At 49.2% G+C, this 27,376-nt stretch overlaps 1 protein-coding gene across 1 annotated transcript in view; it reads right to left on the bottom strand.

The window, feature by feature from the left end:
* Nucleotides 1-7,926: 7,926 nt before the first annotated feature.
* The window catches only part of LOC119397055 (myophilin), a 181,099-nt gene continuing 161,649 nt past the window's right edge, over nucleotides 7,927-27,376 (bottom strand). The window contains exon 4 of the mRNA XM_037664488.2: nucleotides 7,927-8,584. Coding sequence (XP_037520416.1) covers nucleotides 8,414-8,584 — 171 coding nt within the window. The 3' untranslated portion in view covers nucleotides 7,927-8,413. The remainder of the gene's footprint in view (nucleotides 8,585-27,376) is intronic.

Genomic DNA, 27,376 nt, shown 5'->3' with positions numbered 1-27,376 from the left:
ACAACCTACTGAAAATCATGCGTTTCAAAACTTGCGTCGCGACACGTGACATTTGGTTTGTTGCGCGCGGCTGGGAGCTCCAGAGCTCGCGCAGCCATCTGCATTTTTCGCGGCAGTCGGGGCACTAAGACTTGTTATAATTGACAACTTGCAGAATAGTTACAGAGCATGCGCGAACAAGTTTGTTTTCCACAGGAAAGCCTCTACCAGAAGGGCAGACAAATAAATTTTTTCCATTCACCACTAATCCCTGTCTTTGCTTTCTATCGTTTCCCCCTTTCTCTAAGTGCAAGAGGGAACTTACAATGAGGCGTGACATTCCTGCAGTATGTTTTCAAAAGCCTTGGTGCTGAGCCCGCGTTGGAATGTGGAGGGGTGAACAAGCTTAAAGGGAGAAAAGCAGTCGGGGAACGAAAAGTTTTGTAGGAACATATTCTTGCTGCAAAGCAAACTTACAGGTGTTTGCAAAGTGTCACGTGAAATAGTCAAACACACATACACTGCCAAGCACTCGCCACCTCACCACGTGGTTTCCGTGGTTTCCGGAAGGCAGGTTTCTAGGTATTGTCATACGAGCCTCAAAAATATGCGGAGGCAAGGTCAAGTTCTTTGTGTACTTCAAAAACGCTTCTAGTCACCTGAGTACAAAGGCGAGCAACCAAGCAATTCCTGGAATCCTTGGCACAATAGCCTATCCTGCTAGCTATGCATTCATGATGTGCAGTGCAACACGCTATCTTCCCTTCTTTCTCTCTCTCCCTCTCTTTTTTTTCTTTCTTTTTTTTCAGCAGCCTCATGGGGTTACATTGTGCATTGAAGACCAAGGAGGACTAGATTTAGCCACTGTGCTAAAATCTGGAGAAATAACCCATCCGTGTTTTGGTGGCTTAGTAATGTTTAGAGGCGCCACTTTTGACGAACCTCGGAACTGACGTGAAACAACTTGGATATTTTTTTTCACAGATGGCACCATCATCAACAAATGTTTGCGAGATTTATTATTTCTTGAAAATCTTTTGTTTCAAGCACTTCTTCGTAAAGTTAGTGAGTGCTGGTAATTGCAAGACACTACATGGTCCTGCTAATGTGCAATACTTGTTGTGAATTAGCCTTTAGAAGAAAAATAAAGTAAATTTGCACGAACCTGGCATGCAGAAAAATGAGCTAAATTCACTGCTGTCCTGCAAATTTTCTAATTAACTTACGACAATTTTCTCTTCATAGAAACCCAGAAAAAGGCTTGCTGCTTGAATATTGAAGATTTCAGAGTTTCAGCTTGGATAGTTTTATCCCTTCGTCGGTAATGCCTGACCAAGTAAAGCCATAAATTGCCGAATTGAAGTAGTAATAATTCATGAACTGTTCATGGAGAACACAAAACAACTTCGCGTAGACATAAAGTACACTGTAGCCTGGAAGCCCATTCAATATTGTTGTTCTGCACAGAACAGAAGAAAAGTTATTTACAAACTTTCATAGTTTTGCCCATTTTTATTGGAGCATGCATCAATTTCTAATTGCTTTACTGGTAATATCTCTTCATAGAAACCTTGCATAATGCTTCATTAAAAGGCTCAGTAAATTTCATTTCGTTATGTTGAACAGTTTTGCCGCACTGGCAGTAAAACGGAAGTTTCTACAGCAAAAACTCAGTTTTTTGCTCACACTGTTTCCGTTGCCATGACATAACGCTCTAGACTAGGCGACAATACTAGCTGTCATTAGAAAGCGTAGAACGTAAGCTTTCTAATGCAATACAACTCATATTCGTCCATTGGGCAGAGCAAGCACAGTGCACCAGTAAACAATGGCTAAAAAGCGGAGCGGGTGCCGCCGGAGTGGGGCCGCCACCTTAACCTATTCGCTTCCACATGCATGAGGCCAAAGTGTCAGTGCCGGCAGAAAGTGCTTGTTTTTGTACTTTGTTGATATGTGGCAGTCACTGCAAGCAGATTTCCTGCTGTTTGGCCTTGTTGACACAAGATGGAGATACATGTCCACATCTTCAGAGCAACCAACCGTTAAAAAAAAAAAAAAAAAAATGTTCTTTGAGCCTAGACACATATCTTTCATTGCAAATGTAAAGACAAGGGGTAGCTGAGGCCTCCGAGAGGGGAACATTCTGCAGATTGTTTTTGACAGTGATGCTGAAAGCGACCATGTTGATTTTTCACAGGCCCTTAAGGATAGTGAAAGCACAGAGACAGTCTCACTTCACATTCTCTCATGCTTTAAAATTCTTCACATCCGTAAGTCACTTTGAATGCATTTAATCAAAATAGCATACTTTTTCTGCTGCGATGCCTGTAGTGCAACTATTGTGTATTTTAGGGAGAACCTCATGCTGCCTCCAAGCTAAAAAAACGTGGCACAGAATACAGGGAGTAAAACGGCGCCGACCAGTGGAAGTGAACGGGTCAAACAACTTTTATTGCACACCGTATTTTCACCTGTCGGCTCCCATCTTTGGAATGTTTGACATAGGAGGTTGCAACTGCAGGGAGTCGAAGCCACCTGTGATCGCACCGTCGTTATCACTGTCTTTCACTAACATCCGTAGTCTGTTGCCTAAACGCGACACTATCGCTGCATTTCTAGACGACTGCAATTCAAACATCGTTGTTTTCACGGAAACTTGGCTGCACCCTGAAATAACCGATCATGAAATATTTCCACATCATAGCCCACTCAACATGTTCAGGTGTGATTGCAGTGGGAAAAAATGTCACTGTGTACTCCTGGGTACCAAAAGAACATTGGCGTCACGTATTGTAAGCATAAATTCTAGTATTGAGGTTGTACGGGCGGAATGTCAAACCTACAGCAACAAAGCCCTGATAGGATGCTGCTATCGCCTTCCCGATACAGACCAATAATTTCTTGTCGAACTTCGTAGTAATATCTCTAAAGCTCTTGAGCGATGTTCAGCTGATACTGTTTATCTCTTTGCAGATTTTAATTTTCCTCTCATTGACTGGAAAAACCTATCATCCACTTGTCGCACTTCCGTGGAGTTCATTTCGTTAGCCTTAGACTTCAATTTGTTCCGAATGGTTACCCAACCTACTCGTGGCACAAACATTTTAGATCTAATCTCCACTAACGCCCCCAGAACGGTTGGCGGAATTGTCTGCTTAGATGGCTTCAGTGACCACAAGCTGCTACAACTTACTTTTAATATTCCCTTGCAGTTTATTGGCGTCTCAAACAAAACCATCCGTGACTACAACAGAGGAGACTATGACAAAATCAACAAAGAACTTGAAACTTTTCTTTCTAGTGCCCTTTTACCTTCATTCTCGGCTCAGTCAATACACGAAAACTGGCTTCTGTTTAAAGAAAAGCTGTGTGCATTAGTGGAAAAGTATATCCCGCTAATGAGGATATCGGTCGATAAGCGTAACCCTTGGTTCACCAAAAACCTTCGAAGGTTAAGAAATAAAAAGAAAAAGCTATATGCAAATGCAAAGCGTACAAACTTGCCCGCGGCATGGGATAGGTATAGTCTGTTTTTGAAAGAATATTGTTCAGCTTTAGCAGATGCCAAGGATAAATACTACACACATGATTTACCATCACTACCCAAACACAACCCCCAAAAGTTTTGGCAGGTGATCTCACGAAATAACGGCTCACACCACATATCCCTATGCGACAGAAATCAAGTTCCTCTTAGTGACAAGGACTGCGCAGACACCTTTAATACGTTCTTTTCATCCATATTCACTACAGAAGACCATTCAAACATTCCGCAAGTCCCAGATCTAGATTATCAGTACAAAGAGCCCATCGACGTAACAGAAGAAGGTATCGCAGGTCTCATTAACAAACTTAAGCTGTCCAGTTCATCAGGTCCTGATAATATCAACTCCAAAATCTTAATACAGTTAGAATATCTAGTAAAATCTTGTGTCATATTTTTTGCCAGTCTTCATCATCAGGTCAGCTTCCCTCAGACTGGAAAATAGCAAAAGTCGTACCAGTACACAAAAGTGGTAATAAAATTTCCTCAGAAAACTACCATTCGATTTCTTTGACAAGCATTTGTTGCAAAATGCTTGAACATGTCATTGCTTCGCATGTATATACCCATCTGGAGTGCAATAATTCTTTCTTTGCTAATCAGCATGGTTTTAGGAAGGGCTTTTCATGAGAAACTCAGTTGCTCGAATTCACTACAGACATACATTTTAACATTGATCATAGCCTTCAGACAGATTGCATATTTCTTGATTTCTCCAAAGCCTTCGACCGCGTAGCTCATTGCCATTTAATTTCGAAATTATCAGTTCTTAAATTAGACAGCCTGACACTCTCTTGAATCCGAAACTTTCTAACAAACCGTCAGCAGTTCACAATCGTAAATGATTATACGTCATCCCTTACATATGTCACCTCCGGTGTACCACAGGGTACTGTGCTAGGACCCTTGCTTTTTCTTATTTACATCAATGATCTACCTGGTAAAATTTCATCCTGCATACGTGTATTCGCCGATGATTGTATATCATACCGACCCATTGAGAGCCCTGATGATCACCTCATTCTACAGCATGACCTTCAGCTCGTTACCGATAGGTGTGATGCCTGGCAAATGAGACTCATCTAAATGTAAAATAATGACATTCTCGCATAAAAATTCAAATCATAGCTTTTCATATTACATAAATACAAACCTAGTGTCTCAGGCATCAGTATACAAATATCTAGGCGTTAATCTTACACCAAGCCTTTCCTGGGCCTTTCATATCACAACCATATGCGCAAACACTTCCAAATCTTTCGGGTATATTCGCCGCAACTTGCGTAACTGCCCATCTGAAATTTGCAAACACGCGTTTCTAACATTTGTACGTCCGCAGCTTGAATTCGCGTCTCCCATATGGTTTCCTTATCAAGAATACTTAATCCGCATGTTAGAAGCTGTCCAAAATCAAGCTAGTCGATTTATTTCCCACGATTACAACTATCAGTCAAGCGTAACGCAGATAAAACTCAACCTTTCCCTTCAAATGCTAAGTAATCAACGTGACATGGCACTCTTGTCCTTGCTTCATAGATATGTTTACCAAAAAAAGCCATCAAACTTGCCATTGGTACGTGCGTCCTGCACATCACGACGTCTCCACAACGAATTAAGCTACAATCGCATCTATGGAAACACTCACGCATTTAATTTCTCGGCTTTGCCACGAGCCATTTGCTTATGGAATTCACTTTCAAACGACACTGTTGAGCAAGCAGATAAGGATAAATTTAGGCAACTCTTGACCCTACAGTTTTCATCGTAACAAATATTCACAATTACCACATTATACATCAAGCCGTATCATGTCATGGAAACTTTTTTTTAATCATTCTGAGCATTGTTTTCGTATTAGTGTGCTGTTAGTTAGCAGTTAGTGTTATTCTTAGCATTATTTTGCCATGCAATTCAATTTGTTTCACCGTCTCACAAGTACGTTACTGTTGCACTTTTCAGACTGATGTATCGCTTTCTTTTGCATTTCTTTTTGTGATGCTCCCCTTACTCAATGCTCCCCGTGGAGACTGTAAGGTACTTGTAAATAAATAAATAAATAACTATAGAGTGAAGAAAGAAGTGAAGAACCGCTGTCGCCTTCTGGCTGTGCTGGTATTCTTGACAAATGGCCGTTTGTTGATGGCTCACTTGTGCCACTTCATGCTGGCCGTCTCAACAATGATGCGTGTGCGATTGCTGCAGTGTAACCTGCACGTGCTTGAAAACAGGTGTGCACAACTTGCAGCCGGTGGGCACTAGACCCACAACCTTCACATTACACATTGACTCAAAACAGCATTAACGTGAAGGATTGATTTTCTGAGTAGAAATGAAATGTTTGATATGCCTTTGATAATAGCAAAATTAAACGTAACATTCATTCAACAGATCTTTGCTGTTGATTTGCATCATCATGATAGATCTCTAAGTGGTAATTCCAAAGAGTGAATTGATTTCACTAAGACCTGCATTTTTCAGTAGTAGTCAAAAACTTCAGAGGGGCATTAATGAGCATTCGTCACCACATACAATGGTATCATCTCCCACTAGGAAATGAAGCCCACAAATGTAATTTCATGCTTTCATGATGACCACAGTCATCAAGAATATTGTAAGCAGTTATGTATGAGGACAGGAAAACAAAGGGGTGGAGACATCAAATCTTGAAGCTATAAAAAGCTGGCTTCCTCTGTGTGCAAGGACGCTCAGCACAAAGTGCTGGACACAGCAAACATCTAGAATATATTTCAGTTCACTTCCAAAATGTGCCTGGACGTTTATTCTCGTGATCAAGACCCATCACTGTGACTAACACAGACGTCACTGTACAGCGAAAGTTTTAGTGACGTCAGACCATGTTAGAGTGACGTGCAATAAGCAGTGACCCACAGCTCCGCTGCACTGGGCAAACCTACAGAGCAGCAGCTGCGAACACACATTCGCTTGTTTTTATCAGCATGTAGCCAAACTGGCCAAGCTTGCTGGCATTTTGCAAAGTGCTTCATATCATCACGCGAACCTGCGAAGATGGCATTAGAGAATTTTAGTTAGTTCGCATACGTCTTTACTTGAGCATACTGAGTTACCGTAGCCGTAAATGTGAGAAGCCGGATAGGTGGGACCATCTGGCAGCGCTAAGACGAACAAGGCAAGCACATAATTGTTGTTGCAGAAACCTAATGTATTCTACTTCTCTGCTGGTGCAAATTCTTGGCCGCGGTATGGTTCTGAATGCATAGCGTTTTTAAACATTTTTTTTCACCATGGCAAAAACAAAGAAATGCACCTGTAATTGTGGTTGCACGAAGCGTCACAAGATGTCGATACCATCGTCCGGTAAACCAGTACTTCCCAAACATCTCTGCGTATACTGGAGTACTGTACATGCCAATATTCTCTATTAGAGAAGTTAAGCGAGTGTTGAAGGCATCCGAATGGTTGCTCACTTGTTTGCATGAGAGCTGATGATGCAGCGCTGTGTGCATCACGGCTTTGTGGGCCCATGTGTTCAAGCTTCCTACACAGCGACGTCACTGTCCAATTCGTGCCCAGAAACCGGAACCGATAGTTGTTCCCATAAATAAGGCGATATTCAACTATTTAGCGAGAATACATAAATCTTCGAGCGTGTATCATGCTTCCTGGAGCAATAAAAAATGTTTGCAACAAAGAACAAGCGAGTCACAAATTTGATGTCATCACCCCTTTCAATATTAAAATGTCGATCATTCCAGATAAAGCCTCAATTTCAAGATATACATAGATTTCGTGCATGATGCATGAGACATTACTTGACTGTGAGCATCAGCTGTCAAATGCTACTTTAAAGGAGTACTGACACGATTTTGAGGCACCACTAAAGGGACATTTTTCGTTTCCTGGGCATGCAGTGTTAACACTCTCCACACACCAAAGCCAAGAAATATGCAAGAAATATTTCAGCTTGATTTTAAACTTTTCATTGCCCAGCGTCTGCAAGCCATCTCCACCACAACTGATACATATTATCATGACTAGCGAACACAGTTCGCTGGGCTTGCAAACTGCATCCTGCATGCAGACATAATCGCCGACTGAGTCACTGGACAGCAATTCACTCATCATCAGTTTACGTGAACCACATAAAACTGACAGCAGACAACAGAGCGTCACAAGTCCCCGCGTGACCTAAGTGTTGACACGTCATTGTGCAATGAAGCCCAAGGTATTGAAAATACAATCGGTGGCTTCCAAGGCTCCTTTTGGGGTTGTGCTTTTATTCAAAGCAGCAATATACTCCTTTAAGTCTCTATAGAGTTATGAATAGTGCCACTCGGCAAAAGAGGCTCTAGCAATGTACACAGATGCTTGCACAGCACCGAGTCTAGTCCTGCCCGATATGTGTGACGTAATGAAGACACAGGTTTCTAAAACTGTAGTATTTTATTCAATACAAAAATAACAGTTTAAAATGGTAACATTTTTTCCACAGGTAACAAAGGTTGCTCTTCAATAGGCATTGTTCTTTCTGACTCTAAAACATCAAAATTTGGCCTCCACATAGTAGATAGCCTTTGGCAAACAGGTTTGAGGCACAGGGAACATAGTGGCTTAACAATAAAGATGGCCAGCAACACTACTGTAAAGACTCTGTGCACAATTACACCATGGCGTGCTACTTGTCAGTTCACACTGCAAGCTAGTAGTCACAGCCTCAAGAGGAATCTGGTTTCCATAAGTAAGCAGAGGAAGTTTGCAACTTGACTTGGAGTGCCGACAAACTTGTTAGTCACTCCTGGAATGAACAAGAAGACATTCATAACAGGCAAAGCATTTCAAGTGACATGCACTGGAGATGTGCCTTTGTTCCTATCTGGCATGCCAGCCATTTTGAGTGAACTCTCAACAACTTCACATGTGGCGGGTGTTGCCAAAGTTGATGCCACTTTGTGTTGCACCCTTGTTGGATCCATACTGGAGACTGATAACATTCTGACCAGCCTTGAGCTGTTCCTCACTGAAGTTGCGAACGTTTGCTTCGGCCTCTTTAGGTCCCATGCCCTTGACACCAAACTTGGGAGCCTGCAAACAAGGAAATTCTTCGGTACAGGGTTCGTACAGGTCCTTGAAAACCTTGAAAACCCTTGAATTTGACATTTTCATGGCCCTTGAAGGTCCTGGAATTGTATTCTGTCCTTGAAAACCCTTGAATTTCAGGACCAGTGCAGTCTAAAACCCACAGTGCGACCTGATTTCGGTTGTGGATTAGCATTGACGCGGCAAACTTTCCATTTCAGAAACAATACACTGTATGAGTTTGCATGCATTCTGTTTGTTCATGCCTTGTCCCATCGTTCATTTCACTCCTCACCCGACAGTTCATCTTGTCTCGTTTTCTCTCTCTCTGCTTAGTACCGCCTTACGACTTCACTCGTCTCCTGCAATTATGCTTTTTTCAATGTCAAGCCTTGCTAATACTAGAGAAGTTCAGCAATTTTCCTGAACATTTGTTGTGTGTTAAGGAACTAGTTTAGATGGCATTAAGGCTAGACTTTTCTACAGTATAACAATACAGTTGAAACTATCTAACAAAACCCGATTTTACACAGTTCCCAATCTAAGGAAGAAATCTGCATTCCTTGGCAGGCACTCGTAAGGTTCAACGTTGTTGTCAACCTGAACAAATGAAACCAACTTGGAACCAAAACCGATATAAGGAAGCTTTTTCTGAAATAAATTAGTAATAAGATGCACTAATTTTTTTCCATTTTTTTACACAGGTAACGCTGTTGCGTTAAAATATACGTCATTGATAGTCACAAGCCTGGTTTTATTTTGACAAGGCTACACACCCCCCACATGCACGGAACAGTGGACTCAACAGTCGCCAGCCGCGAAGTAACGTACAAGATGGTACTATGAATGGCGGTGGTTTATTGTTTCTGACAATGCTCCCACAGGAACCTTACTGTGTGCTTTCATTATTTCATGATTTATGCATCAGATGACAATAATCGTCTCCTCGCAATTTTCTCGCTCGCCCTGCCGGCATAATCACTGCATTCGTTTTCCCCGTCTGCGTTTTGGCTGCATGTCATATTTCACGCGACTGTCTACCTGGCCTACATTGCCTGGACCACATATGTGAGGCTCCATGTTTGGTACACCTGAACAGACTTGTCACACGAGCACGCGTGGGTTAGCAGTGGTAGATTTTGGGGGTCTCTACGTTACGATTTTAGGTTTCGAAGGACTGAAAAATCCCTTTCTCGATTTTACAAACTTCCTGACTTAACACAGTAATTTGAGTTTGAGCATGGTGATGACTAGAAGCCGGATTTTTAGGCATTAAAAAAGCTCGTTTTAGGCACCAAAAATAGGCAGGCAAGAAAACGTTTTAGGTCCCCAACGTCATAAATATAGGCACAATCAATTTTTACATAAGTACAACTAATTTCAAGCGAGGACGTGCGTTATCTGTATCTACGACAGGAAAACAAACATGTTATTGCTTAAGGTGGTACAAAGGCGCCAACAGATGAACACAGCCGTGCAACTGTGCTTTGTCCCGCACAGTTCGTAGAACACGGTCTCTCCCGTGTTCTGCACGGTGAGTCAAGTGTCCACTGTTGAATCAACACGCTCCTGGGTGTCTTTTTGGCATGACTGAGAAGGGCAGAGCAGGATCAGATAGTAAGATCGCTAAAAGACCAGAAGAAAGGGATTCCTCCTATTGGCCGGGACGAATCACGTAGAGCCGATTTCCTTTTTGGCAGTGAACATCCTGCATTAGCTGGGGGGGGGGTCAGGGGGGTTCAACGTCTCCCCACCCCATCCCCGAAACTTTTCACTTTTGCGTGGGTGTATATGCACGCACGCATACAAATGCACACAAGAACATACATAAAGTATGGTTGAACCCACCCTCCGAAAAACTTCTGGCTACGCTACTCAGTGAACACGTACATTACACAGTAAATTACGAAAACAAAAGTCGTGTGCACATCACATTTTTCTTTTTAAATGCGAAGCATTTCTTAGCGAACCTTTGGCATTTTGAGCATTTCTGTCTGTCTGTCTGTCTGTATGTATGTTGTGGGGATCGAGAGCGTCCTCCTACCTGGCGCCTCGTTCCCCAGCTGCCGCGCGCGTGCCGGCCGCGTAGCCCAGGCGCACTTAGGCACCGGCAATCGCCAAGATGGCGGCCAGGGCGCCTCTTTGTCTGGGCGAGCCAAGCGTCGGCTCCGTCCCGCGCTGGCATGTCCGGACACGATACGCTGGCGTGCTGCGCGGGCCTACGTCACAACGCAGCGCCATTCCCCATTGGGCCGCTGGTGACATCCTCCTCTCCGACGAGCTAAGATGCGCCCGACGATTCGCTCGCGGCGGGAGATGCTCTCAGGCTAGCTGGAGAGGTTGACGCGCTGCTCTAGCAGGCGGCTTCTCGTTCGTGTGCTCGACTGCTGCCCTTTGTGTGATGGTCGTAGCGCCGCCGGCAAGCGTACTCGATCGGTCTTGCGGAGTTCCCCTTACGGCCTGCAAGCCCGTGACTGTCGTACTGTGCTGCATCTTGGGTTAATAAACCCGTGTTGTTTGTTGACCTCCTGCCTCGAGTGCCTTTTCTGCGCCGTGCCGGAGTCGACGAACCCGGCCGTAGCGTCTTTGTTCGCTGCGGCAGTGGAGAACGTCGCGTCCCTTCACGGTCGCCTCGTAGGGTAAGCGTCTCGCAAACCTATCTCCACATAACTGGCGCCCAACTTGGTTTCGGCATGGCATCAGAGCAGTCCCCCTCGAGGCGCTCGTTCCTGCTTGATCCCGCGGCTACGGGCTTGATCTCGTTCGATGCGGACGACGCCGGCAGCACGAGGTAAGCTCGTCTTAGCGGCCCTCGGCTTTCGGCCACCGGGAGAGATCCCGTCTTTGGGGCCTCCTTTGGTGGTGACCGCTCGAATGTGGACTACAGTCCTAGCCTAGCCAGTTTCGGGTTTTCTCAGCTGGTCGAGACATACGCGGAGTACGTGCTTTCAGGCCCCTCCAACGCGTCGTCTGCGCTCGCTGGCCTTCCTTTGTTAGCAGCGCAGCTGAGTGACCAAACCGCCGCACCGGAGCGTCCCTTCCTAGGCCACATGGTGCTGGCATTCACACGCTCGCTGGCCCATCGTTGTCACGAGGTGAAGGGTTGACAGTGTCGTCCGCGAGCCAGCTCGCATAGGCGACACTGTCGTCCGCGTTTTCCGACGATCATTTTCCTCATGCGCGCCTTGGCGACGCCTTCGGCAAATGTGAGCCACCGTGCTCCGTTGTCGATTCGTTTGCCTGTCGCATGAGGCATCATGCATCCGTCGGTGCGGAAACCCTACTCTTCGCTGTGCCGTTTATTGACCCCTTGGGCCTGGCGTGCATGGCGGAGAACAGGCGCACGACCCTACAACGGCGGCGCCTGCCTCGGAGCCGCTGTACACAACTGCGGCACGGCTCCAGGCAAAACATTGCCTTCCATCTCGAGAGCAGCACCGTTGTTTCGTGCGGTGCTTCGCGGTTGGTTGTGCGCTGGGAGAATCGCGCGCGCCGACAGCGCTTTGTGCATCTCCCTGGTCTTTCGCTGCCCGTGATTCTCGGTCGCGTCTTTCTCGCGCGCACGGGTATCGTGAATGACTTCCCAAGCGGTGGCTACGGGGTCGTCCCTTTCGGCGCCCTACAACCGCTTGCAACCCTCGTAGTGGCAACAGCTGCCTTTTAAGTTCGGGACGCCACTCGAGATTTCGCTCGCCGGAAGCTTGTCCGCTATGTCGATGGAGTGCCATTGGTGGAGGAAACGAACCCCATGGCGCTAGTCTGGCTTAAGCGCTTGCGCGAGCCCTCGGGCCGCCTCGCGCGCTGGGCGTTGACTTTCCAGCGGTACACCTTCGTTGTGCGCTACCGGAAAGGGAGTTCAAACGTCGTGGCTCACGCCTTGCTGCGTGCCCCCGTTTCGGTGTGACACTTGTGTTCGCCACTCCCGAGAGCAATCGCATCGAGTAGACGGCGGGACCTCTGGCTCCAATGCGTCGAAAGGAGCGAACCCCGACGGCGAATTGACTTCCGAGTCGATCGCCTCGGGTGAGCACGTCACGTCAGCTGGTATCCTCTTAAGCAGAGAAGAGACACCAAAGGCACAGCAGTGCGATCCGTTTCGGGCTCCAAGAGCCGTGCTCCCAAGGAGCGGGCGCGTATTGACAGTCTGGTATTGCTGTCGGCGCCGTGTGCCGTTTACGCAGTCTGGTATTGCTGCGGGCACGTTGGATTCGCATCTGTTTGTCGCCGGCGGAGTTCTCCTGCGCTCCACATCCCACCAGAGGAAGCTCCCAAGGAGTCTTTTAAGGTGGGGGTACCCCGCAGTCTAAGGAAAGTCACCCTCGGCTATTTCCACGACTCGCGGTTGGCCGGACATGCGAGTGGCCGTAAGACTTTCTAAAAGTTGTGCCGCTCTGCTACCTGGCCAGGCATAAACGTGACGCTCTTCACTCCTTGTGTGACAATGCGTGCAGTCTCGTACGGGCAAACCCCCGGGCTCATGCAGCCGCCCTCAAACCCTTTCGTTGCCCGCAGCAGCGACTTGGGAGAGGGGGAGGCGGTCACACAACCGCAGGAAAACCGTAAGGCTGGCCCCAAGTCACGCCACCGGTAGAACCTGTGGAAACGCACTTAAGCAACCTTTCTCCCACTAACAGGTAGCTGGACCTTCTTCCATACCATGACAGTGAATGGAGAATAAGCGCTAAGGTGCGGCGGCACACGTCCGGAAGTGGTAGAAGGCCGTCTTGGTCGAAAATACCCTCTGACGTGTTGTCCAAGCCATAACCTGGCAAGCGCCCCCTTTGTTGGGCAGCACTGTCAGGCAGGCACCCTTTTTGGCAAGCCGGCTATGCCGCGGGCACTTCTGTCCACTCCTGCATCGCCCTGTCGTCTCCCTGCGCCTGGCTCTACTGGGCCGCCCAGCCTGTTGCTGAACCTGTGGCCTGCTGTTCTCTGGTCCCTCCAGCTGTGACCTGGTACCCACCTTCTGCCCTGCAGTCACCTCCACCCAGCCTTACCCACCTGGCAGCTTCGGCAGCCTTCCTCGGCGGCTGGTCCGCCCACTCAAGCTTTGGCCCAGGCCCGAGCGTGGTCGCTCCGGCTTCCGTTCCTGGCTGCCTGCTGTTCCTGCCTGCCGTTCCTGTGTGGCCCCCGTCCCAGCGACTTCCGGCAGTGGGCTGCCGCACGCAACTGGCAGCCACGCCTCGTACGTTCCCGGCTGCCAACCTCTCCAGTCCGGCGAACTTCAAGCGGGCTGGCTGCCCGCCCTTGTGCAGTCTTGCCCCCGTTCCTCCTGGGCTGTGGACCTTCTTCCCGGCGGTGGGCTCTCCCCTTGTGGTGGAACTTTTGGTGGAACTTTTGTGTGGCCATGGCCGACTTTTGGACTTGTACCTTCAGGAAGACGACACCCCCCTGTTGGACTTTGCCCCGTTGGCCAGCCCCGTTGCGGCTGAGCTGACCTTGCCACTTGGCCTCGGACAGCCTCTTTCACAGGCTGGCCTCGGTCTTTAGGAGGGGGGAATGTGGGGATCGAGAGCGTCCTCCTACCTGGCGCCTCGTTCCCCAGCTGCCGCGCGCGTGCCGGCCGCGTAGCCCAGGCGCACTTAGGCACCGGCAATCGCCAAGATGGCGGCCAGGGCGCCTCTTTGTCTGGGCGAGCCAAGCGTCGGCTCCGTCCCGCGCTGGCATGTCCGGACACGATACGCTGGCGTGCTGCGCGGGCCTACGTCACAACGCAGCGGCGTCTCGCAAACCTATCTCCACAATGTATGTATGTATGTATGTGTGACGAGTAGGGGACATTTTTGACTGAAAGCCGAATTTGGAGTGAGAGGAAGACGAAAGTGCGTGTGTGGTGCGCACAGGCGCCGCTTGTGAGGAAGTGGGAAGAAGAGGAAGATTTTGGAACGCAGGCCTGGTTTTGTTCCTTCCCCTCAATGTTGTTATTGTTCGCAAGCAGAAACCATACAGCATTTTTTCACAGAATGTCGCAGATATCAACATCTAAGGCAAAGATTTCTCAAGCCTCCTTTCCGAAAACTTGGGCTTGAGCTTTCTGTAACGGCATTACTCTCCCTGGGGGCGTCGGCACTGGGGCACTGCAACAGGGACATATGTGAGGCGGTATTTAACTATATTAAAGAATCAAAAAGACTGCCATGCTAATGTTTCTAGTACATACTTATTTGATTTGCAACGGGGTTTATTGGCGACAAGTAGCACTTGAGAAGGAGGCTTACGGACGCTGAAGGCGGGCAGCGAAAACCAACACAAGAGGCACAGTCCAAGCGCCAACAGCTCGTGCTCGGCTCTGTCTGCTAAGGTAGCGGCCCACTGCGGCATATGATCTTCTTGCTCCTTACAATACCCCGGCGACAAAGACGAGCCATCCTGGCGTGTCAAGGTGACGAGAGGAGGAGCGGGTCGTGATATGGCTTGAGGCGACTCACGTGGACAGTCTCGCGACCAAGGCGGCGCCTGTCTGTAGATGGGTTGACGGGCTCGATCACGTACGTTACATTAGATCGACGTTCCACGACGCGATAGGGACTGTGATACTTGGGGGCAAACTTGGATGACAGGCCAGGGGAGTGAAAGGGCAGTCGGAGCCAGACGAGCGAGCCTACGGCGAAAGTCTCAACTTGCTGGTCGCGGTCATGGCGTTCTTTTTCGAGGGCTTGTTTGTCCGAGGTGAATGAGCGGACCAACTGACGACACTCTTCAGCGTGCTGCACAATTTCAGAAACAGGGCTGAATTCGGAGGCGTCTGGGCGATACAGCAAAATAGTGTCAAGAGTGGCGCATGGTTCACGGCCATATAAAAGAAAGAAAGGCGAGAAGCCCGTGGTTGACTGCGTCGCGGTATTGTATGCATAAGTCACAAATGGCAGAACGACGTCCCAGTTCGATTGGTGAGAATTGACGTACATCGCGAGCATGTCTCCCAGCGTTCGGTTGAAACGCTCAATTAGACCATTGGTCTGCGGGTGGTAGGCTGTAGAGGTGCGGTGAACCGTGCGGCAAGCGCGAAGGAGTTCTTGAACAACTTTGGATAAAAACACAGGCCCTCTATCGCTGAGTAGTTCGCGTGGTGCACCATGACGCAGGACGAAGCGACGCAAGACGAAATTGGCTACGTCACGAGCGCTAGCAGAAGGTAGCGGAGCTGTTTCAGCATATCTCGTGAGATGGTCAACAGCGACAATTACCCATCGATGGCCAGCCGCAGTGTACGGAAGGGGTCCATACAGATCAATGCCAACACGGTCGAAAGGGCGTGCAGGACACGGTAGAGGCTGAAGTAATCCGGGCGAATGGGCAAATGTCTTCCGTTGTTGGCATAATGGACAGGATCGAATGTATTTTTGGACGAAGGTGTACATACCGCGCCAGTAGTAACGCTGGCGGAGCCGGTGATACGTTTTGAACACGCCAGCGTGAGCATGTTGCGGGTTGGCATGAAAATACGCACATACGTTGGATCGCATGTGGCTTGGTATAACCAAGAGCCATTTAAGACCATCCGGTTGGTAGTTTCTGCGGTATATTAGCGCGTCCCGTATCTCAAAATGTGTGGCTTGGCGGCGAAGGGCATGTGGGTATGCAGACGCTGAAGTGTAGGAAAGGATGTTAAGCAGAGAGGCAATCCATGGGTCTTTTCGTTGCTCAGATGACATGTTCGTGACAGAAATGGCAGCGATGGAAAAGTCAGCGTCTGAGTGCAGGTCTGCGTTGGATCTGACTGGTGATCGTGAGAGCACGTCCGCATCAGAATGTTTTCTTCCTGAGCAGTAGATGACACGAATGCCAAATTCTTGTAGGCGAAGAGCCCAACGTCCAAGGCGGCCTGAAGGATCCTTTAGCGAAGCCAACCAACAGAGTGCGTGATGGTCTGTTACGACGTAACAGACCATCAATTGATGGCATCGTCGATGCGGGGAAGAGGGTTGACATCTTTCCGCGTAATTTTGTTCAGTCGTCGGTAGTCCACACAAAATCTAATCGAACCGTCCTTTTTTCTAACTAGTACGACAGGGTAAGACCAGGGGCTAGCAGAAGGCGTGATGACACCGCGCTGAAGCATGTCATCGACTTGCTCTGCAATTATACTACGTTCCTTCGGTGATACCCGGTAGGGGCGTTGACGCAAAGGAGGGTGAGTTCCAGTGTGGATAGTGTGAGCCAGGGACGTAGCCAGGGGGGGGGGTTGGGGGGTTCAACCCCCCCCCCCGAAATTTTTCAGTTTTGCTTGCGTATATATACACGTGCACATACAAACGCACGCACGAACATACATAAAGTATGGTTGAACCCCCCCCCCCCCCCGAAAAAAATTTCTGGCTATGGCCCTGGTGTGAGCAACTGAGTTCGTTTGACTCAGCACCTTCTGCGGAAGGTCGAACGAATCTCGGAATTCATGCAGAAGGGCGATAAGCTGTGCCCGTTGATCTGGAGGAAGCTGGCTGTCGATGGAGCGGTTGAATATATCCGAGGAGATGTCATCCGGCGTAAGACGAAGTGTGACAGCGTTCAGGTGAAGGTTTTGGCCAGTGTCGTGGGATTGAATGGGCACTATAGCATTGTCGTCTACAGGGTGAACGTGGCCAAGCGTCTCGTGAATATGTAAGGTGAGAAGGCACAAGCTGGGGTTGCAAACAACAATTCCAGTCGCATCTTGGTGAGGCGGCAGAACGGCATATGGCAGAGACGTACCGTGGTGGCGACTGAAAGCGTCAGATGGCGTGAACACGACGGTGGAGCCAGAAAATTCGGTGCGATAAACAGGGACAATGACGGCACTAAGAGGAGGAACGTCGGTGTCGGTGGCAACAAGGAGCATGCCAACGCCAGGTCGTTCGGTGTCAGTGGACAGAGCATCGGAAAACACAAAGTTCCACCTGAGCGCGAGCGCAGTCAATGACGGCGTGCTGGCGCGACAAGAAATCCCATCCGAGGATCACGTCGTGGGAACACGTGGCCAACACGAGGAACTCTTATGTCATACAAAACATCCTGAATGATCACTCTCGCCGTACATGCGCCAACCGGTCGAATTTGTTCCGCGCTCGCTGTACTAAGCGAAAACGCGGAAGGCGTCGTGTTACTTTTCGTAAAGAGCGGCAAAGTTTTCGGCTCATCACAGATATGGCAGCACCGGTGTCAACAAGCGCGAGAGTTCGTAAACGTTCGACAAACACTTCCATAACATTGGCAGGGGACAGGCGAGGACTTGTACAATTTGACGACGACGCAGCTCGTGCCTCCGGAGCTGCGGCAGTCAGTTTTCCGTCTCCAAGTGGCTCGGTCGGCGACGCAGGGGTGACAGAAAACGGCGTCGTGGTGAGGGTGAGCGACGGGGAGCAAATGATCGGTACTCGGGAGCAGGTTGGTGGTATCGTTCGGCTGGTAGCGGGTCACGTTGAGGGGGCAGTTCTCGTTGCGCGTTGTACGGGGCCCGGGAAGAGTAGTCGGAGTATCTCGATGCAGCCGGTGTCGCTGCGAAGCGCCGACGGCAGAAACGCGCGACATGGCCTGGGTACCCGCATGCATAGCAGATTGGACGATTGTCAAGTGTGCGCCAGGGGTTGCCGTTGTAGCATTGCTGTGGGCCAGGAAGTGGCGTCGTTGGTGCTCGCACAGGTCGGGGAGTCGACACAGGTAGAGGTCGTGGTGGAGTAGCAGCAACAGCCGCATAACTCAGGGGGGCGGCGACAGGTGTTGGTTGAGAGGCCGACGGCAGTGCCTCGGAGACTTGCTCCTGCATCACCTGTCTGATGGCGGGCACGAGTTGCTGAGTAGCGGGTTCTGCTGTCGGTAAATACGACAGGCATGAGAGTTGTCGTGCGACTTCTTCACGAACATACCGTTTGATCACCCACAGCAGCGTGTTGTGCTCGCCACCGAGGGTCAACGCCGCGAGCGATTCGTCTGTTGCAGCTGCTCGCCGCGCCAAGATCCGCTGCTTTCGCAGTTCGTTGAAACTCTGGCACAGAGTGGCGACTTCAGACACGGTCCGCGGGTCCTTGGCCAGCAACATCTGAAAGGCGTCGTCGTCTATCCCTTTCAAGATGTGTTTAATCTTGTCTCCTTCACTCATCAAAGGGTTAAGGCGCTTGCACAAGTCCAGTACGTCTTCAATGTAACTCGTGAAGCCTTCTCCCTGCAGTTGTGCACGGCTCCGTAGGCGCTGTTCAGCACGGAGCTTCCGTACCTCGGGGCGACCGAACACATCGGCAATACGTTGCTTAAAAGCACTCCAAGTGGCGAATTCAGACTGGTGGTTGTGAAACCATAGGCTTGCGACCTCCTTCAAGTAGAAAGACACATATTGAAGCTTCGACGGATCGTCCCACTTGTTGCTAGCGCCCACCTTTTCAAATGTCGACAGCCAATCTTCGACGTCTTGTTCATCGGTGCCGTCGAAGAAAGCTGGATCGCGCAGGCGTAGCGCAGTGGGCACGATGACCATCGGGGGTTGCGCCGCGCCTTGCTGGGTGGTTTCGTCGGCCATTTCCGGGTGAGCGGGCAGTCTCCTGTTTCGTAGTTCCAGGTCAGGGGCGTAGCCAAGGGGGGGGGGTTCAACCCCCCCCCCCCCCGAAATTTTTCAGTTTTGCTTGCGCATATATACACGCACACATAGAAACGCATGCGCGAACATACATAAAGTATGGTTGAACCCCCCCCCCCCCGAAAAAAATTTCTGGCTACGCCCCTGTTCCAGGTTGAGTACCCCGCACCTCCACCACTCTGCAACGGGGTTTATTGGCGACAGGTAGCACTTGAGAAGGAGGCTTACGGACGCTGAAGGCGGGCAGCGAAAACCAACACAAGAGGCACAGTCCAAGCGCCAACAGCTCGTGCTCGGCTCTCTCTGCTAAGTAGTGGCCCACTGCGGCATATGATCTTAATTCTTCCTCCTTACAGATTTATTTCATTTATCGTTAATTATATTCTTTTATTTAACTCACACTTTCTCTCCATTTGATTTTTTTTTCTTCTATGTCTCTAGCATCCAATTCGGAAACCGTAAACACAAGTAATATCCCCCCCCCCCCTTTTTTTTCATTCACAAATCCTACTGCCGCACGAGTCGAGGCCGATCCCCCGTGGTGGGTTGTGCCATTCCTCTAGGAACAAACCAACCAACCAACCAATCGAGCAGCAAGTCGGGCCGAAGCAGTCGGTGCAGCAGTGGCAGAACGAGAGTTCGTGGCGGCTACTGGCCCGTTGCGGCGCTCAACCTGTCACGGGTGGACTGGACTCGGGCGACAAGCTACACCAGGCGACGACTGTGCTTGCGGTCACGGTCGAGACTTGCGGGCGAGTGGGCGGTTACGCGGAGCGCTGAGCCAGGAAAGCTGAGCAGTGCTGGGCCGGACTACCGGTGTTCTCGGAAGCGGCCGAGCACGGGTCTGGCCATCCACTACGCAGCGAAGCGGCCGTCCCAACGACTGCCGTGGTGGTTCATCAACCCCGCGGCGTCCCACCCCATGAGACACGGCGACACGTCGGACCATCTCGACGACAGCGACGTGTGAGTGGGTCACGTCGAGTGGTGCGCGGACTAGATGCGTTGTGTCAGGGTCGCGAGAACCGTGCGGCGCATGTACTAGAACGCTTGAGACGGTTGTTCCGGCAGAGATTCTGAGTTTATCTATCTAGTTTAGACAATTTATGTATTTATGTCCATGTGTATAAACGCGTCCTGTGCCCCATCCCTTGTCGTTTGAGCGCCTGAGCCCACACTAACATCTCACAATTGGCGAGCCTGCCAGGATTGGCTAGTAATACAGGGGTGAGACATGGACAACGACAACGTCGTCAGTATTGGCAAAGAGCTAGGACTAAAAGATGCGGAATTGAGGGCATGGGTGGAGCAAGAGCGTATAAGATTACGCGATGAGCGTGCCGAAGAGCGAAATGCTATAAAGGAGGAATTGGCATTGAAGCATCAGTTGATGGAACAGGAACGCGCGGCAGCTCGCGAGAAAGCGGAGCAGCAACAAAAGCTGCTAGAACAGGAAATGAAGGTTCTCGAACTGAAGCTTCGGCTTCAAGAAAGTACCGCTAGTCCACAGGCCGCACAGAATAAATTCTGCGAGCGCAACCGCGTCCGTTGCGTCGAACGTGTGCAGCCCCAACAAGCTCATACCTCCGTTCAATGACAGAAGGGACGACCTAGACGCGTTCCTACAACGCTTCGAACGTAAGCCTTTGTACGACAGGGGAAGCTTTGAGTGTAATCGGACGCATGGACCCGACCGCTGCCTTGGACTACGACACGCTGAAACGGGCACTCGTACAACGGTTCTGTACACGGCGGACGGGTACCGGGAGGTATTCCGTAATGCAAGGCCCGAAGATAGGGAAACCGCCAAGCAGTACGCGTCGAGGCTCTCGGGTTACTTTGATCATTGGTTGGAGCTTGCAGAGGTGGAGAAAAGCTTTAATGGCCTCAGAGAGCTAATGATTGAGGAGCAATTTGTCAAGGGATGTTCCCCCGCATTAAAGGGACCCTCTAACACTTTTCCTGACCTCATTGTTTTACAGTTTTTACTTTCGGGTTGCGTAAACTGGAGGCTGAAGAGATTAGTGCAGCAAGAACGGCAGCGGTAGGGGCACGCAGTCCGAAGTTATTCAGCCTAGAACACTCAAAATACAATAAAATGAAGGCCTACCCTCAACTCGATTCTCGCGGGGTCACCTGACCACGTTTCACCAATGCCTCCTTGACTAGATGCCCGCCGCGTCGCTCGGTTTCCCATTGCGGCGGCGGTTCCCTTACCCCCGTATTCACGAACCTAACTTAACCTTATCCTTATGACTTAAGTCGCCCTTAACCATAAGTCCGCCCTTAACGCGTTTCAAGAACGAACCTTGTACATATCGCAGAACTTTCCTCGTACTTATCGCCGTCATAAGTAAGGCTCGGTTAAGGTAGCCTATGACCTACCTTAAAGGAGCACTGACATCAAATTTCAAGATCGAGATGTGCCCATCATTCGATCGCTTGGTATGCATAGGTCTTCTTGGCCAAATTTGAACGGCATCCGTCGCGTGGAAGTTATTTTAATTCGATGTCAAACAGCGTAGGAGAAAAAACAAAAAATCGGCTGCCCTGCAACATCGACACTAGTGCTACGTGTTCGGTGTGATACATTGCACAAAAATCACCCTGAGTGACGATACGCTAGTAACAATGACGTCGACGATCTCTGAGTGTGTTTGGAGCCGACTGTCAGCCATGCTTTCACTCTCTTTGCTGTGTCGAAGCGTGCGGCGTGCGTTTGCGGGGCGCACATGCACAATACGACGACTGGCACCCGGCGAGGCCTATTGTTCCGCACCCCTCTCGCTTTGTTGTCGGGCTGCTCTCGAGGTAGTTTTCGTGAGGGGTCACGCGCTTAACAGGTTTAACCCATACCGAGGCACCCACATACTTTCAATCTCTACCGCGCGCGGGGCCCCGATTTGAAAACCGCGCTTTCTACGTCACCACAGCTTGAGTGCACGTGGTCTTTGACGCTCCCCGCATGGGTCGCTAGTTTCTTGTGGTTTTTAGGCGGGCGTTTTGAAGTGACGCTAAAATGGTCACAATTAACTACGCTAGAATTAGTTATACGATACGCTAGAGCATTTACGATTTAACTTAGGGATTACCAGACCCAAAGCTACAAATTACAGTAAAAAAGTCACCAACAAAAATTTTGCTGTCAGGGGTCCTTTAAGGCTTCCTTGTAGACACACAGCATGGGGGGGACAACTTTGCGCAGTTGGTTGATTATATGTGGACCGTAATAAAAAATATTGAACGGCACAGCGTATGCATACGCGTCCCCGCCGCGGCGAATCCTCAGTGGAACCCGATGGAGACCTACGATGGGCACGAATTTCTGTGTCGCTTCCGCTTTAGAAAAAGTGCCGTCAAGAAGTTGCTCGCAGTGCTGCCTCTGCAGGAAAATACCGATGGTGGTGGTGGTGGTGGTGGTAAACATTGTATTCAAGAAACTCACAAGATAACACACACACGCACAGAGTACACTGTTTACGAAGTTCGTTCACGTTCATGGCCCGAAAGAAAGTCAACAACGCAGTACCTCACGGTACTTGTTGACGAGATCCGTCAAGAAGCCGTGACATGGCCGCGATGCCGCACTCTTCGTCGTTGAAGTTCTCCTGATGCGTCGTTTCATAATGAACGCAATTTAAGAAGGCAAAAGACTCTAAACCGCTCAACCAATTGCATAAATCAAGTGTAGTAAAAAAAAGTGAGAGATAACGATAAACGCTGAAGCGAGCACGAAAATACCATCAACGAACAAAACGTACGTGAGAAGACGTCGAAATAGCAATCGTGCTCTCGCGGCCCAACTGTGTCGACGGGGGGTCAACAAATGTGGCCAGACAAAGATGTGGATTTCACCAAAAGCGGGCGATGCCTTAGCAAACATTTTTGGTGTTTACGCATGGGTACTTTTGTGCATACCATTATTGGTTTCTTGCAATGAAACTAACTTATTGTTGCTCGAAGTAATCATTTTGTAACAAAACTTTACCTACCCTTGCTCCCAGGGCACATACTTGACGAGTTAAGGACGCCTTTCATAAGGCACACTTATGGCAAGATAAGGCAGGTTTTTGAAACTCACCTTATCCTTTTCTTATACTTTTCTCTTCCTTTCGTAAGTAGCCTTACCGCGATAAGTTAAGGTCGGTTCGTGAATACGGCGGTTAGTTCACCACAAAATCCGTGAGGCAGCGCTCGTAGCCTGACCGACTTCCGGCGGCAGCGGAAATACGCTTGCACCTTCGAGACTGTAACAGGCGTGATCGCAATCTTGGAGGCAGCAGCACGTGACCTTTATTAGTAAGTAAGTAAAAGTAAGTTAGTAAGTAAGGTGTTCCTATTCCCTTTTAACACAGGACAGGCGTTTTAAGTGCCGTAGGAAGAAAAACCCGTTGCATCCGTTGCAGGCGTGCGCTATAGGGGACGCTCGTGGCCTGACCGCGGAGAAAAAAAGAGGGAGAGGGTACGGAACCGCGTTACCGGACCACGCGGCGGGCATCTAGTCAAGGAGGCATTGGTTTCACTCGCCCTGTGACGTCTGATGGCGCCCCAATGAAATGAACTGAAAGATCCTACGTACGGCAAGCTTGCATACAATGTTGGCCGTTCTTTCCAACGTATTGATGACGCCGTTGCGATAGTAACAAACAATGTGGTGCATTAAGAGTGAACTGCGCGTCCGAAGCGAGGCAGATCGTGAACGCCTCTATCATGGTTTCTAGTTTTAGTCGTGTTTCTTGTCGCGACGGCGTCTGTATCAACGCTCTTACATTTTTTTCCTTTCAGTTTCTACAAACAACGGCGCCTGGAGCGTCCCGAGCGCGTTTCCCTCCAGCGCCATGGCGTTCGGCGCATTCTTTGCCGGGCGCTGCAGTTTTAAAGCTGAAATGTCTAAGATCGTCTGTCTAGTTGGTGTTCAGTGAAAAAAGCATGCTTAAGAAAAACTAAACCCAACAATTACCCCTTTTGTGATGCAACGCCGCTATTACTTCTAACGTTACATTTATCCAATCATAGGCCAGCGCTCATCTTCGTCATTTCCACCCGCAATAGTTCTGGCGAGCGCCACTACGCGTTGATGCGGTCAGCAGCGATGAAAAAAAGTTAAGGGTTTTCCTGAAGAAAAGAAATTGCCGAACAATACAGGAACTCTCCCAGGCAGCCGATAAATTCGTAGAGGCTCAGCCTTTGCTGAACTTTGGTAGAGAGCGGCCGGAGAAGGAAGCGGCCCAAGGCTCCGGTTTGAGGGCAGAGCAAACGAAGAAGACACCTCGGGGTCGGGGAGACATTCGCGGTTTCCTATGCGACAAGGGGCACAGGGCAGCCGAATGTTTTTCGCGCACGAAAGGGAATTACAGAGACCAGGGTCGAAGAGGCGACAAATTGCGTCTTAACAGGGAGAAGTTTGCCAGCACGAGAGAGGCATCGTGCGTGGTCTCAGTAGACAAAGCAGAAGGCACAACGGATCACGGAGGTTACGTCGTCTTACAAAACTGAGAGACGATTCCGATCGTGAATGCCACGGTGAGTCGAGGAGCTAAGGCTGGTGGAACTGGAGACATGCCAGTTGCGAAACGGCTCTTGGATAGACACGAAGTTACAATACTGCGAGACACAGGCTGTAACACTGTGGTAGTTCGACAGGCGCTGGTATCTAAGGAAAAAACACGGTTGATCCCTCCGTCATAGGAATCGGAATAACACGAAAGTAAAGCGTGCCCTCACAGAAGTAATTGAATGTTTACTGTACATTCATATAAGAGAGTTTGCACACTGTATATTGATGTCTGGCAGCTAATGGCGCCGTTTAACGTGTATGCACCCACTTTGATGATTGGTGGTACATCTCCATCCCGACGACTAACGTCCACACTCTTAAAAAAAAGGTTGTAGTGCTTACTAACTTCGGTTTACTAACTACTTGTCACATATGTTACTACCCTATTAGTAAGTGCGGTTAGTAACGGGGAGGTTAGTAACCGTTACTACCCTCGCCGTTACAAACGCACTTAGTAGCGGTTACAACCCTTCTCGTTGCTAGCTAGTAAAATAGGTAGTAACGGTTACGACCAAAAAAATTAGTAACCGTGATCCTTTCGCATCACGAGTCTCTTGCTTTTATAACGGTCAAATTCGCGAGCATCAACATTGCGATATATCATTAGGTAATTATGCACAGTATGACATGAATCAGAACAGCACACATACACAACGACAAGGCTATACGACACGTATAATTCATAAGCGGTTCCAGGAGTATATATAGCCCTACCTCTGGGGTACGCAGATGGTGCTGGTGAGCAGCTAGGTTTTAGGATAAATAGTTTAAGTTATGCGCCTGTATTTATATAGCGTACAATTTTATTAGGTGTGCGAGGTAACGTAGCGTAGGACTTTTAATAAAGCATATTTAAACAATCAATATGTTATGTATATTTTAACACGAAAGTGTTTTATGCCGGGGTCCACCAAAACTTCAGTGACGTATTTCCGTCACGGAAATGACGTCGAAAAAATATGCACTATCAGATGGCAAAGAAAAAAAGGTACCGCCAACGGGCATCGAACCCACGACCGCTCGGTCCGCAACAACAGATGTCGGGCACGCTATCCACTGCGCCACGGTCACACACTCTGGAGACTTTACGAACGCGCCTTTTATATCTACCACTCTCCCGGTCGGCTGGGTGGTGTTGACCTCTGGGAGTGGTAAGGTAAAATAATTCGTCATTGCTGTGGCCTCCGCGACTAGCACCTGCAACGCGTTTACGCGTCCGTCCCATTCGGCGCGTTTTCAATAGAAGTTGAATTTTGTCAATGCCTTAACACACCGCGAGGTGGCGACCTGTGCCCAAGCGTCGTAAAAGCGTAGGGCTCGCTCAGCATCACGCTGATACAAACCAAAAATAGCTCTGCGACGCGCGCCTGCGTCACCTGGCTGTAACACCGCGTTCCATGCTCACGCGCTCGCCCCGAGAAAAATCGCGGCCGGGCTACCGGTGCGGCTCGACGCGCTTTGCGTTTCCCTCTAGTCCGGCCGTGGTGTTAAATCACCTTTTAGCATGCCGCGGGATGGCGACCAAGTTCTGCGTACAATATGCGACGCTCTTCTGGCTATCACACCTCCTTCTGTGATTACGCTTTCACCGCTGACTACTACAGCTACCACAAGGGCTTGTTTAATCATTTAACATGGACGTTAGTCGTCGGGATGGAGATGTACCACCAATCATCAAAGTGGGTGCATACACGTTAAACGGCGCCATTAGCTGCCAGACATCAATATACAGTGTGCAAACTCTCTTATATGAATGTACAGTAAACATTCAATTACTTCTGTGAGGGCACGCTTTACTTTCGTGTTATTCCGATTCCTATGACGGAGGGATCAACCGTGTTTTTTCTTAATATAATCTCAACATGGCCTAATACACAAGACCCAACACGCGGGTGCTAAGCTTACAAATATCGCCTCAATGATCATGAATGGATCCCCGTGCTAGTCAATAGGTTGTAAAAAGCTCGTAATAATAACTTCTATGATTCGTTTAACAAGTTCATTTAACAGGTGCATCTCAAAAAGTTAGTAACGGTGCGCAAGAGGTAGTAACCGTTGCAACTTTTAAGTGTCTGCTAACGTAGGTAGTAAAGAGGCAGCAAAAAGTTAGTAATGGTCCAAGAAAGCTAGTAACAGCTGCTGTTACTAACTATTTGCTCGTGGTTACAAGCTTTTTCCTAACTTTTTTTTAAGAGTGCATGTTAAATGATTAGACAAGCCCTTGTGGTAGCTGTAGTAGTCAGCGGTGAAAGCGTAATCACAGAAGGAGGTGTGATAGCCAGAAGAGCGTCGCATATTGTACGCAGAACTTGGTCGCCATCCCGCGGCATGCTAAAAGGTGATTTAACACCACGGCCGGACTAGAGGGAAACGCAAAGCGCGTCGAGCCGCACCGGTAGCCCGGCCGCGATTTTTCTCGGGGCGAGCGCGTGAGCATGGAACGCGGTGTTACAGCCAGGTGACGCAGGCGCGCGTCGCAGAGCTATTTTTGGTTTGTATCAGCGTGATGCTGAGCGAGCCCTACGCTTTTACGACGCTTGGGCACAGGTCGCCACCTCGCGGTGTGTTAAGGCATTGACAAAATTCAACTTCTATTGAAAACGCGCCGAATGGGACGGACGCGTAAACGCGTTGCAGGTGCTAGTCGCGGAGGCCACAGCAATGACGAATTATTTTACCTTACCACTCCCAGAGG

The sequence above is a fragment of the Rhipicephalus sanguineus genome, chromosome 6 (genome assembly GCF_013339695.2).
Source record: "Rhipicephalus sanguineus isolate Rsan-2018 chromosome 6, BIME_Rsan_1.4, whole genome shotgun sequence".
NCBI lineage: Eukaryota > Metazoa > Arthropoda > Arachnida > Ixodida > Ixodidae > Rhipicephalus > Rhipicephalus sanguineus.
Note: the sequence above shows the minus strand (reverse complement) of the source record. Positions and strands in the feature narration are given on the sequence as shown.